We start from the raw sequence: 15,995 nt of genomic DNA on the forward strand, positions 1-15,995 counted from the left end.
TATATTTACAGGAACATATCTAACACATGAGGCCAAAGGAGCAGAGGATGCCCCTGATGCTGACACGGCTATTATCAATGCTGAAGGAAACCATGTGCATGCAGAGGAAAAGAAGGAGTACTTCATTTAGACCTCTGGCTTCTTTCTCCTTCGTTTCAATGTTCAACAAGAGACATGCAATTTTAAGCTGCCTCAGTGTTACAACATGATCTGGGTTTACTCCTCATTTATTTTTTTTCCAGAAAACTCATGCTTGGTTTAACTTGACTTTAAAATAGCGTTCTCCTTTTGTAATCAATACAAACTAAAGGTTGGATTAGATTTTAGTTTTCTGGTGCCTAAACGAGACGTTTTTCTGCATTTCTTTCATTGACTGCATTAACAGGTTTCTCTACTCTCTTACGTAACTGTCTGCAGAATTTTTAAACACAGAAGGAACAGAAGACGTGCTTGATTTTAAGACAGTCAAGGTTGAGTTTTTCAAAGTGTTTTACTGTGAGAACAGAATAGCTGAAACACATCAGTTTATGAAACATTTACATAATCTGAATTTTCTTTCTGATTTAAGCAATTGTCTTGGATGTCTCCTGGATTTTATCCTACCATAGCCATAATGTATGACATAACATGACAGACACTTTGATATAACAAAACATAGAAGCACAATCTATGCGATTGTCCCAAAAAGAAACCATCTCCCTCTTATGAAGGTGTATACTCTTACACCTATTCGTTTTCAGTTGTCTTTTATCTTGTTATTTTATACTATGAAAGTTGAAATTTTAAAGCACAAAGTCTGAGGACTAAAAAAAAAGAGGGAAAATACGAGAACTGTATCTTGTCTCAGGATTCAAAATGAGTCTAGATGGAGAAATGGAGTCTGACGTGTAATAAAGATTTTGGTCATCATAATGGATCAGGAATATTTGTTTTTTTGGTTGGCTATTTAATGTAAAATCCAAACTGAATGAGTGGACTTTGTGGGGCTTTATTATTTATGTTGAATTTTATTGAACAACTATGCTTAATGTGTGGATATTGCTGTAAACTACTTTGCTAACGTGAATATTTGTGAACAATATTGTTGAATCTTGGGATCCCTGGCACATTAAGTTTTGTATATTAGCATATACACTATTTCATCTATTCCACATCTCATGACATTTTTTCTATATTTATCTAACCAGTTTGTTTTGCCACAAGCCATGTATATAGCTGTGAAACAGTCCATGTTTCCTTACAGATTTTGTCTGTTTGTGTTTTTATTTTATTATGGCAAATGTTTCAGATCAGACAAATTTTAAACTTTGACAAAGATAACTTCAAAGATGACAAAATGTTGTTTTTAGAAGCTATCCAAACCAACCTGGCATTAATATATATATTTAAAAATCCCCCATCTTATTAGACAAATGCATTTTAAATTCAATTTTACTTGCCGCACCCTGGTCTGATTACTTTCAGAGCCATAGAATCGATAAATAACTTCAATAACCTGTCTGACAACATGAGGTAGGCTAAAATATGCCACAAAGCCACACATTAGGACCCGGTCCACATAAATTCAAAATCATTTACATCTATCATTCTGCAAAGGGTAGTGAAGTAGTTCTTGAGGCTTTGTTACTCTGACAAACCACAGTGAAAGCTTTTATCTACAAATGGAGAAAATGTGGAACAGTGGTGAACCCATCCAGGAGTGGTCAGCCAAACAAAATTACTCTAAAACCACATCTACAACTAATCCAGGAAGTCACAGAAGAACATCTAAAGTACTGCAGGCTCCACTTGCCTTAGTTAAGATCAGTGTTCATGATTCAGCAATAATTGGATCAAAAAGACAGAAATAGTTATGGGATAGTAATGGGATCAAAAGATAGAAATCTATTCTGACAAAGAAAAGAATAACACAAAGGCAAATACCAGTTTCATATTTGCCCAAAGCTATCTTGGTTATCATTGAATCCTTTGGGAAAATTTTTAGTGGACTACAAAAAGTGGAGCATTACTGCATTGTGATGGACTCTGGCTGCTTCCAGAGAAGGATAACGTACACTATGGAACCATGAAGCCGACTCTCTAGCATGGTAGAAAATCCTCAAGGAGAATATTCAGATATCAGTTTGTTACTATAAAAATCACCTTTTGGAGTGGCCTAGTCAAAGTCTGGACTTAAATCCAAATGCGGTTACGATGAGTTTGTATTTACTCGGCTTTTCTTTAAAAAGCTGTTTGATGATCTGAAACATTCCAGTGTGTCAACAAAGCAAAAACAGAGAAGATCTGAAAAGGGGAAAAAAAAACTTTTTCACAGCACACCAGATATTTTCAGTAAAGGGAAGAGGAATGCATTCCATTCCTGTCACACTGATGAGTGTTTTCACACTTTTGAAGGTTTCTTCAAACAGGGATTCTAATGAATTACTTACAATTGAAAAAAAAATGATGACTATATGTATTTATTATTATGACTGATTCAGATTTATTATATGATACTATATTAATTAGTATTATTGTTGTTAACACTGAAGTAGTTGTCTGACATTACCTTTTCCATTTTATAATTCTGTAATTTATCAAAGAACAGTACAAGGATCACCGTTATGGCCTTTGAGTTTGCTGCAAACAGTACATGACATAACATGTTGAGGACCTGGTGAATCAAACATCCTCAAATTGTATATAATCATTGTATCAAAGAAATTGAACGACATTCCCAATGCCCATACATGTTATTTTATTGGTTTCAGTATGATGCTATAAATAGTCATTTTGTACAAAGATTGAATTGCTGTAATTACTTTGCTTTTTATGGAGGGTGTCTGAGGTCTGCTTTATCTCTCAGTACTGAATATTCATTTTTCAACTATGCCACTGTAAAAAAATAAAAAGATAAAAATAAAGAAAAAAAAGAGGGACAAAGTGCGAATTAAAAACATAAACAACATGAAAATTGTAATTTTTTGTGACTGATTTGTGGTGTGAAAAGAAAACTCAGTATCAGAGATTTTTACTTGGGAATTACAGAGCTCTTATCTTTAGTCATAATATTAGTCTTTACATCTTCGGTGAGTGAAAGTGGCATATTTTGATTGACAGCGCTTAGGCTAAAGCGGCACTGCAAGTGTTATACAATGGAACTGTCTGTGTTCATTATTCACTTTCCTTCAACAGTTCACTCCTGTTCCCCACCCATGCTGACACGCACCACGTTAATTAACTCACCTGTTTGACATTCCAGCAATTACTCCTCTCTGGTATTTAAGCAACTGTTCTTTTTTCCATTCCTTGCTTGATTCTATGTTGTGTTTACATTATTTCTGGTTCATCTGAGTTTTTTTCCTCTGTGTTTTTTTTACTGAACTTTTATTTATTAGTTTTTGAAAATATATATACAAGATTGAACTGAACAAATAGGTCATGAGTCCTCCCAACAACAATCCAAATTTGAGAATGTTGTGTTGATCTATCACATAAACCGCTACCCCCACAAAAAATACTTCAACATTTGTGGCTGTAAGATGTGAAAAAGCTCAAGAGTACAAATACATTTTCAGGGCACACAAGGACTTTTAGTGAGCTTAAATGTTCTCACAAACAAAATACACTTTATTTTTTTTTTTAACAATTAAAATTCTAAAAATAAGTGGACAAGTATTTATTTTATGCACAGCACATTAGCTTATATGTATGCGAATAAAGTGTAATGATCTGCGTAAGCAGTGTAAGAAATCTGGGTGATCAGAGGTAAATCGAAAGCTGATTACTGAACCTTAAAAATGGATCTTAAAGCCACTTGGATACAGGCTGCAAGACATACCAATAAAGCAAAAATAAAGTAATACACCTTTTATGGTCTATTGTCACTGCTTCAGTGACACAAATTGCCCTTTTGAAATTTGGGGATAAATTTGGAAGCGTTGTGCAGATTACAGGGGTCACATCAAATATCGCAACATCCTTGCAGGGAGATCTTGTTCCAGGACACAAGACGCAAGTCATATTGTTCCTCCATTCTTCAGCTCCCATTGACCTTGAGCATAATGTTGCTTCCCAATAGACTAATGTCGCCATTATCAACAGACTGTCCGGTCAACCATCTGCCTGCTTCACGCAGCACAGCTCCCCCTCTCCTCTCACAGACACCGCTCCCAGTGCTCACTTCATAATCATTACCAGCAAAAGCCCAGCCAGTTCAAATAAACATCAGCTCCCTCTATTGCACTCCTTCTCATTATTAAAAGCTCAGTGCTTCGTTAAGCTATGTAAATTGTGATAGACTGTCTTGAGTAATGCCTTGCAGAAAATAATGCTTAAAATCCATCATAATTTAGTAATTGGATATTGAGACAGGGGAACATTTCTGTGCAATCACAAATAGTGAGCTGGCAAATGGATTTTCTCCTTATCCTTGAAATTTGAGAACCGTACCCTGGGCTATGTCAGAATCACAGCGTGGCCTCTAAGGAGGCCTTGTAAGTCTGACAAAAGTGAAGAAACTGATCCCCACTGTACCCTGTGGGCACAGTCCACATAAGTCATCCCGCTCACAATAAGCTCTTATCATTGCAGAACAGAAGAGTCTAACAAAAAACCTCTTCGGGGAAAAATTTGTATCTCAAAAAGAAACATTAACATTTGCACACATTATGTATGAAATACTTTTTGGATTTTGAAATTACATTCATAACATGAGTTCCTGTTTTTAAATCCTTCTTTGCGTTCAGTGTAATTTAATCCTCTTAAGCATTTAGTCTGTCTAGTCCAAGCATCAACAGCCTGGTAGGTTCTTCTTTATTCCTCAGTTTTATTCTAGATTGGTAAAAATCTAGAAAATCGGTTTGTGTCTGCATAGAACACAAACAGGGATTTTAAAGTTGGATAGGAAGCTGCATGCTTAACAGATAGGTATGTTGAAGAAATAGTTTCATCTGGACCAGGCTTTAATTCATTTTCAATATGAATGAACTTTTTAGTCTGTACAAGTAATAAGAAGCATTGGCAAGAGTTGTATGAATAGTGCCTTAGGATGACTCCTCCTTCTGTCACCCTAAACACACATTTACACACCCGACAGAAAATATATATTACATGTGTTTATATGTAACTTTGTCAGAACAATTTTGGAACTTTTTCTCTTCATCAAGAAAAACTTTTAGAAATTTTGCAAACTACAGATTTGGCACCAAATACAGTGTCAGCAGCCCAATGATGCTTTTGTAGTGATATTGTAGATCACTAAAAAGGGCAAAATTCCAATTCTGCTGATAATTTTTGTGAAATACGTAATAAACATACATAAACATGGCGCGACAGACTGCACAAATATTTTGACATCTACGTTTGAGGAAAGCACAAACTATTTGAGTAAATGTAGGTGCTTTTCTCTGGAATTTTGGATAATTTTATTAGTGAGAATATTACTATGGCCTACAGCCAGCAGAAACCTAAAATTAGGTTTTTCAGAAAATTAGAATATTTTGTAAGAATTCATTCAATACAGAGAGGTTATATTTTGATCATGTTATGTTCTACACAGCTATGGCATTGCTTGCTTTCTTGATAGTTGTCAATTCAAAGTCCTCTTTTCTTCTCAAAGTTCATCATTTGGAAAACAGAGTCCCATAGTTTGGAGGAAGACTGGAGCGGCTCAAAATCCAAGTTGCTTAAGGTTCGATGACTAGGGAGCACTGTCGCCTGCTTTTATTTATCCAAATATTTTGGGACATACTGGGATCAAATCCACCTTTCCTTACCTTACAAAATCCTTCCCAAGGTGATTTCAACACAGGATTAAAGGATATTTTCTAGAGATTTCTCTGTTATTGATCATATTTCCTGAGATTTTGTAGAGCACTCAAAGCTCTAGTGATGTGCTCTACAAGGATGGTGTCAAATGATCTGGAACAAAGAACCTAAACTTATAAATCCCCGAGGATGCATTACTATGCTGTTAGTTTGGATGAATGTGTACAGTCAGAAACGATTCCTTGATTTGCTGCATGAGGGGCTCCTTTTTGTGTGGTAGTGGCTTCCCCGCTCGAATGAGGCCACACGCAGGCCCATGGATTGATGACAGAAACAGGGCTAAGCATGTATTTTATACTCATTCATCTAAACTGACTCTCACTCTCTGTGGTTCATCTTTAAATAGCCTGCTCAGGGATCGTATGTCTGCCATTTGATTTATTCTGCACCGTACTTTCAGACCTAATTAAAACAAACTGTCTGCAATTGTTGGGGTAAATTTAAAATGACATGGACAAAACAGCACAAAAAGGGTTATATATGTGGAAGTGGTGGAGGGATGGAGGGGTACTCTACCTGTAGCATAAAGCTATGCAATAAACAGTTTGCCATCTGTTGGAATCTGAGCAATAGAGGTAAGTAACTCGCTAGGGACTTAATTAAAGTTGGAATGTTATTGAATAACTGTTGCTTCAGTAAAATGACATCAAGAAAATTTCTCTGGTTTTTAATATACATTTTCTTTTTAAAGCCAATAAAGATTTTAATCTAACAGGTTATTTTAAGACAGACTTCTTGTCATTTTAATTGAATGATGGAAGAAGAAAAGTATAGCAAATGTCTAGAGACAGTACACTGTAAATGATTTAAGAGAAATGCTAAATACGCATTCATTTACAGTACTAATTTAATTAATTTGAAAAACGTTTTAAATCAGTCATTGAATCAAGACGAATCATTTTCTTTGGAAATATAAAAAAACTGATAGCAAAGTTTACAGTGTTATGTAAACTCTGTAAAGCACAACTGGACTAATATAATTCAAGATCCTTTTGGAGATGACTGGCTTTAAATATCAAAAGAGACATGTCATCTTGGGTTTGAAATATTTGAGAAACAAGGGTTTTTAAGTTGAAAATATGGCTACATAATAGTTCAGTAAATAGTTACATAATTAAATCTAGGTTATATGTTTGTTTGATGTTTTTTTCTAGTTAGACTTACCTAATTATATAGCATGGTAAAAGCCAGATTATTTTTATGTTAAAATCATAAAATCTTTGTCATGACTGTAAATCCATCCATAGTAAGAGAATAGACACTATTTTATAGCAATATCGTCAATTAAAAATAGAGACTTACAGATGCATCTCATATTACAAAAAACTTTCATGTAGTTCCATAATTGAGTTCTAAAAGTCAAACTCATTATTGGTGTACAGTATACTGAATTGTCATATTTTGTCATTTTCTCGTAACAATCAACTTCGCTGATAAATCTTTACATCTCTTTGCGCATAAACAAATAAATATCAATTAAAAATTACCAAAAAGACATCAAGACTTTGAACAGACTATCCGAATTTGCATTAAGCAAGACGTTTCTTTCATTTCCTAAAGCAATATTCTTGAAGATATATGAACAATAGATTAATTATGCATAGATGGTGGGATATAATTCAGGCATTAATTTGGTATTTTTATTATGATTTCTGGTTGTCAGCAATGAGGAGTGAGGTCCAGTGTGACATTTCTACTGTCAGTGATAATTTAGAGAGTCATGTCATCTGCTGGTGTGTTATATAAAGTCCTAAACCAGTGAAGTGGTATATCAGAACATTTCATAGCTGTTCATGATTCCCTTGACTGATAAGCATTATGGAAATTCAAATTAAATTTTGAATTTGGCACCTTTCCACACTGCTAAAGGTTCTGATACCTGTTTTATTGACCATTGTACCACTTTGCTTGATTGGCCATAAAACTGGTCTGACCTAAACCCCACAGAAACCCTTTGGAGTCTTGTCAAGAGGACAAACAGAGACACCAGACCCAGCTATGCAGATGTGATGAAGGCCATCTGGCCTCCTTTAACAAATCAGAGTAAGAGGCTGGTCGCCTTCTAGATTTAAATCCAACCCAAGTATTTAAGTGTTGTGTTTGTTTCTTCTCCAGGTGCATGAGTGGGTTTTCTCTTGGTACTTTCCCTCCTTTCTCCATCCTAGAACATGCATATTAGAAAAACTGCCCAATCTAAGTCCCCCTTAGGTGAGAGAGTGTTTGTGCATGCATGTCAGTCCTGTGTGTCTCTTTGTTGGACTTATGACAGACTGAAGTCTAGGTTAAAGTATACCTAGTTTATCCTCTGTCAACAACTGAAGGTAGGAAGCAAAGCTGATCCTGAATGGACAGACGGACGATAGGACACATGGACATCTATCTACATATTCTCTCCTATGTTCCACTGTAGGTGTTTTCCAGACAAACTGGCAGCTCTTACTGCCAACAGAATATTAATATGTAAACAGCATGTTGAAAAGGTTCTGACAAACTGCTGTGCCTGCAGGATGCCAGCTGTCTAGATGTGGGTGGGAATCAGGTGGTGCCATTAGCTTCATTATCATAGTATTATCATAGGACGACATGAAATTTAATCTTTCTGCTTCAACATTTGGTTCTTCATCGACTAAAAAAATCTTAATCATGTTGTTCAAATATAATCATAACAAGTTAAGCAGTTAAAACTGAATAGTCAAAACTTATTCAGAAAGCAAGTATATAGCTGATCCTTTTATCTTGACTGCAGTGTTCACCTCAGCTGACTTGTATTTTCAGCTGTAGGATTGTGGTGCAGTTTGTACAATTTTGGAAAATATACCGGAATAATTCAATAGTAGAGCTGCAATATGCTATTATTTTTAATATTAATATTTTATGGTGCTGTTTAAAAAATAGTTACCAGGGCTTGTCCTTAAAATGTTAAGATGTCTCACTGATCCAGGAAGGACCCAGAGGTTACTAAAGGAACTTTAGATCTATCAAGGCACTAAAGGATCCTCCAAAATGAGTTGAAGTGTGGCTGAAGGGAGAAGGACTTCTGGGTTGCACAATCTAAACCCTCATATCAGATATGTGGAAGACAAAAGATGGATGGAAGTATGGGGTGCAGAGTGGTGTGTTAGTCAGCACTGCTGCCTCTCAGCAAGGACTCTTTCAAATTTCCTTTTTGATGTTCAGTCTGCATATTTTCCCTGGGTGCTCTGCGTTTTCTACACATACCAATTTCATCTTCGACCAGAAATTCTAAACTGACCTTTTTTTCTGCCTTGAGACAACATGTGTTGTGAGTTGGTGCAGTATAAATAAATAGAACTGAACTAAGTTGGATAGAAGCATGAATGGTAATTACACCTTTCTCTGCAACAGTCCGATGTGGAATGGGGTCCACTGTGGTAAGATCCACTTACCACAGTGCATTGAGATAGAGAATCCAGAGAAACTGGGTAGAGAAAATCCTGTAAATCTTAAAATCAACATGTTTAAAATGAGAAACAAAGACACATCACAAATAAGCAACTATCTATAATACCTGACAGTTGACAGAATTGATTTGTAGCACTGTAGTGGATAATAACTGCTTAAGGCAATCAAAAAGCACAAAATGGCCAGTGGGATGTGTGGTTTATAGTTTTTCAGAAGAGAAACCATGGCTATGTGCTTTATATTGCCAGTCAGTGGAACAGTGGAGCTCTGGGACTACTCCAGTCAGAGAGCTTGGTAAGAAAACTGATTAAAGAGAAGTGAGACAAGAGAAAATGTTTAATTTAACCATATTTGGTATTCATAGGGTGACAAACCATACAAGGGTTCACCTTGAGGGGTCATCAGGAGGGAAGGTCCAGAATCCCAAAGAGAAATCAAATAAAGTTTTAACACAACACTTGGAAATGCAATTGATTGCATTGTTAATTGCTTTGATTATCAAGTTTATTTTGGCTGAATTGAAAATGGTAATTCAACACATAGAGAATTGACAGACTGTTTTTCTTTTAGGAGTTCTGGAGCACAGCCCCTGTGACATAGTAATGGATTTACAACTATAATCAATGTAGAACTTCAAGCACTGAATACAAATGAATACATTCCTTCATTCTTTCAGTGTACTCCGTCATTACAGTCAAATCAAATGTACTTCTGGTGTTCAGGCTTTATACTGATATTGCTCTTTATGCCTGTACACCATAAAAGCAATGTCATGGTGAGATATTGCTCTTTTAGCATAGTGAGTAATTTTGTATGAATGCATTTTGTCAAGTTATATTTTATAATCATGAATTCATTATGTCAAGGCACAGCACGGAATACACTCCATAAACACAGAAAACAGTAAAAATGTGACCCATTTTGCTAAACTACTTAAGTAAAATTACATCTTGCACTGTGGTCTAAATTCACAGTGCTTTTATATCCCTTTAATTATTTCTGATTTTCACAATCTAGGATTGCAAGCCTTAGTACTTTCACGATGTTTCCCTCCCCTATTTGCTACAAATGGAATGGTGTTTTGAGGGTAAATACAGTGTGTTTATTTCCCATGATGCATAACATTTTGAATGTACATACCTTTTGGATGCTTTGCTGTTTAATGGTCTATTTCTGTTTGAAGTTGTGCCTTTATTTCCATGTAATAACACCGTATGTCTATGTATGTCTAGTCTGGGAGAGCCCAAAACCAACACAAACTGCTACTTCAAAGACATAGAACTTTAATCTCAAAATTATTATTGCATTTAATAAGACTGCTATTTTATGAACCCCTATGTTTAAATTGAGAGAATATCGACACAGAAGTTGTTGATTATATGCTCGGAAATGGATATAAGAGGTGTTGCACTACTAACGATCTTCCTGTGTGAACCACCCTGAGAACAAAACATGTGAAGCATTTTTTTGGAGGGTAGCCATCTCATAGAAAAGTAAAATCGTGTAGAAAACAAAGGTCGTAATGGATTAAGGGAACAAGATTTTTTATTTTTATTTTGCAAAAACAGATAGTTATACCCAGACTGAAGATGCTTTACATGCACTGTTCTCTCTCATACTGGAAGATCTTTGGTGTTGCACCACCTCCAACATAAATCTTTTTTATATAACTGCCCAATGCAAACATGACAGCTAAAAGATTTTAGAAATAGCTTTCACATAATCCCCCATGACATTTCTTTTACTTTTGAGTGGTTTTAGGGTAGCAGAAACCCAGTTTTGTCTGAACTCTTTTGGATGCTATAAGCTTAAGCCCCCATGTCCAACAAATCTGGCTTTACACAAAGTGAAGACACAAAAAGAAACTACTGCAACCAACATTTTACCTGTCTGAAACCTTATATTTGAACATATAGCTTTGTAAATCCTGAAATATTCATTAAACATTTCACAAATATTGTTGGATGGTATCAACCTCAATATTTTATATTAACTGGTGCTTTATATTTAAATTCTTGATTTCTAATAAGTGAACCTTCAAACATACCTAACATTCAATTTATGCTTGCTAGTCACAATCAAGCTCTTATTTCACATAAAAATATTACCATGTCACTGAACAATGAAATACAGTGAAGCGAATAGGTGGGGGGAAATAAACGGCACTGTTGCCCTAACCTTCACCTCCTGCACCACCGTCTCGCTGCCGTTTTGTGATAATGATGCTGAAGTCACAGAGGCCCATGAAAACTGAAATGCCCCATAAATTCCCACAACCGCAGAGCCTTGATCTACTGAACCATCTCATTGACATGGAGCTTAAATTCACATTGTCTACGTAAGAAGGATAATCATCCCACTCCAATATCCTGCCATATGTGGAGCAGTATTGTGATCACATAGCTTGTTAAAGAAAGGTAACTGAAACTTTTGACTCACAGTAGAATAGCACAGTTACATTCCTATGGCAATTGCTGAATTTGGAAAAAAATCTAATTACCTGAACATGTAAATGCTTTCTCTAAATAAATTTATTTTAAAAATGCTTCTGTGAGCAAAGGACATAACTCCAGATGACCTCTACAATAAAACGCCACAGAAAGTATTCACTAATTTAAACACTAAAAATGTGTTTATCTCACATTTAAGTGTACAACTGTTAAATATACAGGATAGTCAATACCTTTCATGTTTTAAATGTTTTGTTTAAAAAGAAATGTGAGATCTCCTTAAATGAACCTATAGAGGTCTAAATGTCAATTGGTCTGCTTGACCAAGCTTGATTTTCCGAGTCTTTGTTTAGGAAAAGTTTGGATGGAAGCTTTAGGCTATAAACATGCAGGTTTTCCTGTATTTTCTGGACCAAATAAAGAAGAGGACTGGCCAATCTTAATAAGCCACAAAAAGATGTCCATAGATGCCCAGTGTTTGGAGGTTAATGGTTATTTAGTGAAAACTGTTATCTAAAATTGAGTGAGGAAAGCAAAGAACATGAAATGGGTGGTGATGGGTTTGGTACCTCGTAGAAGAAAACTCGGTTAATAAATGCAGAGATAGTTTGAATTCAAACGAGCAGTTTTACTTACTGTGCAATACTACCAAGTCTTCACAATCACCAAGAAAGCCTACTGTGAAAAATGAAGTTTAATATCATATTAATATTTAGAGTTGTGTCTTTTTCTTATAAATATTTTATCCTACTTCATCTTGTCATTCAGGTTCAAATAAAGTGTTTGGATAGTATTTTTAAAATTAAATGAAAATAATCATTTAAAAACAGCATTTTAGATATGCTTGTGTGATCTTTGTCTGATTTTACAATTTGTTGGATGATCTTAATTACTTAGGTGTGACCAAAACAAATTGAAGAACAATACACCAGAATACTTAAACCACAAGGAATCACCCCACCTTCTTCCTGTTTAGAACCATGGCCTCAGACTCAGAGGAGTTGGATTTCATCTCACCTGTTTCTCATATGCTGTGAACTTTATCACCTCAAACTGAAGGTCAAAATACAACCACTTCATCTGCAAAAAGCAAAGATGAGACCCTGATGTTTCCCAAACAAACATCTTGCTCATGACGATGCCTTGAGATCTAGTCGATGAAAAACCATAAAACAGATTTGACAACACGGGGCAACCCTAGCAGACAAAATCACACCAGAACAAAATTTGCCTCGATGCCAAGAATGCACAGACAACAAGACCAGACAGTTTGCCCCAACAAAATACCTTGAGTCAAGTGGTAATCATCAAATTCAATATTCAAGTATAAATTACTTCCTTTAGATATCTGCCTGAAAATGGTTAACCAGCCCAAATATTTCAGATTAAATAACTGGATTGTTAACCATAAATGAAATATATAACGTTGATTTGGATTAACATATTATACAAAATGAACGTTTAATAACCACATGGCTACTGTTACAAGTGATCGATTTCATATAATCCAAGTTCTCAGAATGCAATGTTTGCATTTCCATTATCTATTAGTGCCATCTGCTGGACACTTTTAGTTTGCAAATTAAAACTTAGCATTCATGTAAAAATGTTAATAATTGTGAAAACTTTATTTAACGGGACTTTCTAAAGTCATCTGGTATTTAATAGTCAGTCTGAAAAAGAAGTGCTAAAATACACTTTTAGTGAGCAGGTAAAATCTTTACAATGGTGCATATACTTTGAAACAATTGTGCTAAAAGTGATCTTTTAGAAGTTTAAACACATTAATATTGTAAACTGAATTTCGTAAATTGTTCAGCAAATATCTATAAAACCATTTCAAACAGAAGTACAAGGAGATTTTACTGTAAGAGCAATTTGTTTAAAAATGGAAATCATGCATGAAACTAAAACTGAAAAACAATAGAAATTAATATTAGGAACATACTGGGGATCTGCCAATGATCCATCACTTTTATTTTCATCCGGTTTCTTTAGTTTTGCCAAAATAAGGAAATAATCTCTAAAATTTCAGAGTAATTATTTCTGTATTTTTATTATTGGAGCTGCTTTAATAAAACAAAAAAAAATGTTAATTTATTTTACTTTAATCACAACCTGTGCACAGACTTTGACTACTATCTGCCTTCAATGCCAAAATAAATCTGAAAAACATCACAGCAGCCCTTCTCATTTAAGAACTGGTAGAGCTGTCCAAGGTCCATGTGATTGCCTCTATTCCCATGAGGGTCAAACATTGCCTCTTCAAAGCCTGTGAATTTGCGCAGGGAGTCTAAACTCTCAACAGTGTTGCTGTCATCGCCTTGGCGATTAAGGGTAATATCCTCTCTGTGTCGAATCATGATCTTCTTCCATGTCAGAACCTTCACTCTGAAATAAAAAGTTGTTTTTTTTTTTAACAATGGCAATCTTTTTTCTGTTACAAAATTCTCAAAAAGTAGAAGTAATCAAAAAAGCACCTGGACCAAAATTCCTCACAGGCAGATTGAGGACCTTCAACACACACAACGCCAGGCTTTCCAGGCATGCTGAATCCTGAGAGGCCCAACTCTTTTGACCACTCCAAAATGTTCTTCCTCTTTGACTTGTTGTAGATATGGTGACTGTAGATCCACAGTCGACTGAAAACGTCTTGTGTAGTTTGAGAAGCAGACTCCAGCTTAGGAGCTGGTGCTGTTGATAAGCTCTTCTTAATGAAATGTTCCAGGTTTTCTTTCACCCAGTCCACTGCAGCAAGCACACATAAGTCTCCCAGGCAGTTTTTCATAAGGTATTTATTGAGATCTGTCTGGATTTCTGTCTGCTGGGCCCTGCTAAGAGCTGAACACCTAGACCATCAATAAAACATTTGATTAATTAATACATACATTTTTGAAAACAGATAAAAAGACACAGAGTGCTAGTGTGAAGTAAAGAGATGATTCATTGCAGGATCCTAGTTCTAAAACTTTTTCTGTCAAGCTTCCAGAGTTTACCACACTCATATTTCTCGAGTTCTCAGACATTTTCAGCCAGTCAGGATGGAAGGAAGAAAGCCAGTACATGTATAAATGGATTATGTAAATCCAAAAATAAATCTGAAAAGTGTCGTTTGAAATTTTATTCAGTTCCTCTAAGTCAATATTTTACAGAACTAATGTTTGTTGCAATACAGCTGAAAGTCATTTGGTGTACTCCTTTAACTATACACACTTAAATTCTAATGGGTTTTTTTCAATATTTCTTTGCAAAAATACAGTCTATCATGCAGTTTCTCTTTATTGTGATAAGAATTCTGATTTATTGTGAAAACGCTAAACTCTATCTGAAAATGTTTGCTAATCCCCTAAAATGACAGTATGGTTAGAATAGTAAAACTATTTAAAATATGTTTTCCACGTTTGGTTTCATGAGAATTAATTAGTTAGAAGTAGAATCTTTACCATGACCTGTTTGATATGTTCTTTGGTACTCACGAGGCTGTATGTTTAGGAATATTGTCTACCAAAAATTTTAGACCTTCAAAGAACAGCTGTATGGTGATATTGAATGACACACTGTCTTGTGGATACCTAATTACTAAACTGATTGTAAACTAGTCCACTTCACATTTAGTCGCTACTTTGATTTGCTCTACCACGTGAGCTCCCAATGACATGTTACAATGAGATTTATGGTTGTAATGAGAAACTGTGAAAGCAGTATAAAGGTATTGTGTATCAAGTATGTTGTCATAAAGTTAAGTATTTGGTCGTTTTTCCAAAACCTTTAACATTTATTTTAATAACCAACACATAAAAGACATGCTTACCTTACTGTTATATCAGGTAACACACTGGGGTATTCAGACGGATAGGCACAGGTCAGAATAAATTCCGTCTAAGAACATGTTAAAATAGAACAGAATAAATAATAAACCTTTAGAAATTAAAAACTTTTAGCTTATCATTACACACTTATTACCTCATTCGTAACTGAAGAGTCCAGTCTCTGTTTGATGAAAAACTGGGGTCTGGAGGGAGGAGGCTTTTCCCCAGAAGCCGAGTTTTCCACGTAGCTCCTGAGTTCAGCCAGAGCCAGCTGGTCGGTGAGCTCCAGTTCGTCCTGACCGGGAAACATGCTGGTTAGCAGCTCTACCTCAGCGAGTTGAGACTCGGCCCACTCCGTGTAAGACATGCTTTAAAAACAAATTGTGACGTCGAGTTACATTTATATTAACCGACCTCGAAATCCCAAATAATTTTCTAGTTAACTCCCGGTGATTTCAACTCGGACTTTTACAAACGGGGCACACCGGAAGTAGTCGACCATTAC

The 15,995-nt window shown here is 35.5% G+C and overlaps 2 protein-coding genes across 4 annotated transcripts in view; one reads left to right on the plus strand and one right to left on the minus strand.

The window, feature by feature from the left end:
- The window catches only part of LOC102236135 (cell adhesion molecule 2-like), a 150,400-nt gene extending 147,464 nt beyond the window's left edge, over positions 1 to 2,936 (plus strand). For all 3 annotated transcript variants that reach the window (XM_023352020.1, XM_005796821.2, XM_023352019.1), the window contains one exon: positions 12 to 2,936. In XM_023352020.1, the coding sequence (XP_023207788.1) occupies positions 12 to 130 (119 nt within the window). In that variant the 3' untranslated portion in view covers positions 131 to 2,936. The remainder of the gene's footprint in view (positions 1 to 11) is intronic.
- A 10,690-nt stretch (positions 2,937 to 13,626) lies between these two features.
- Positions 13,627 to 15,963, minus strand: rwdd2b (RWD domain containing 2B). Its single transcript, XM_023350875.1, has 4 exons — positions 15,645 to 15,963; positions 15,493 to 15,560; positions 14,162 to 14,530; positions 13,627 to 14,072 (listed from the first exon to the last, which is right to left on the minus strand). Exons 1-4 carry the CDS (start codon positions 15,855 to 15,857, stop codon positions 13,820 to 13,822), a joined length of 903 nt encoding a protein of 300 aa, XP_023206643.1. The 5' UTR covers positions 15,858 to 15,963; the 3' UTR covers positions 13,627 to 13,819.
- Between the last annotated feature and the right edge of the window lie 32 nt (positions 15,964 to 15,995).

The sequence above is a fragment of the Xiphophorus maculatus genome, chromosome 18 (assembly GCF_002775205.1).
Source record: "Xiphophorus maculatus strain JP 163 A chromosome 18, X_maculatus-5.0-male, whole genome shotgun sequence".
Taxonomy (NCBI): Eukaryota; Metazoa; Chordata; class Actinopteri; order Cyprinodontiformes; family Poeciliidae; genus Xiphophorus; species Xiphophorus maculatus.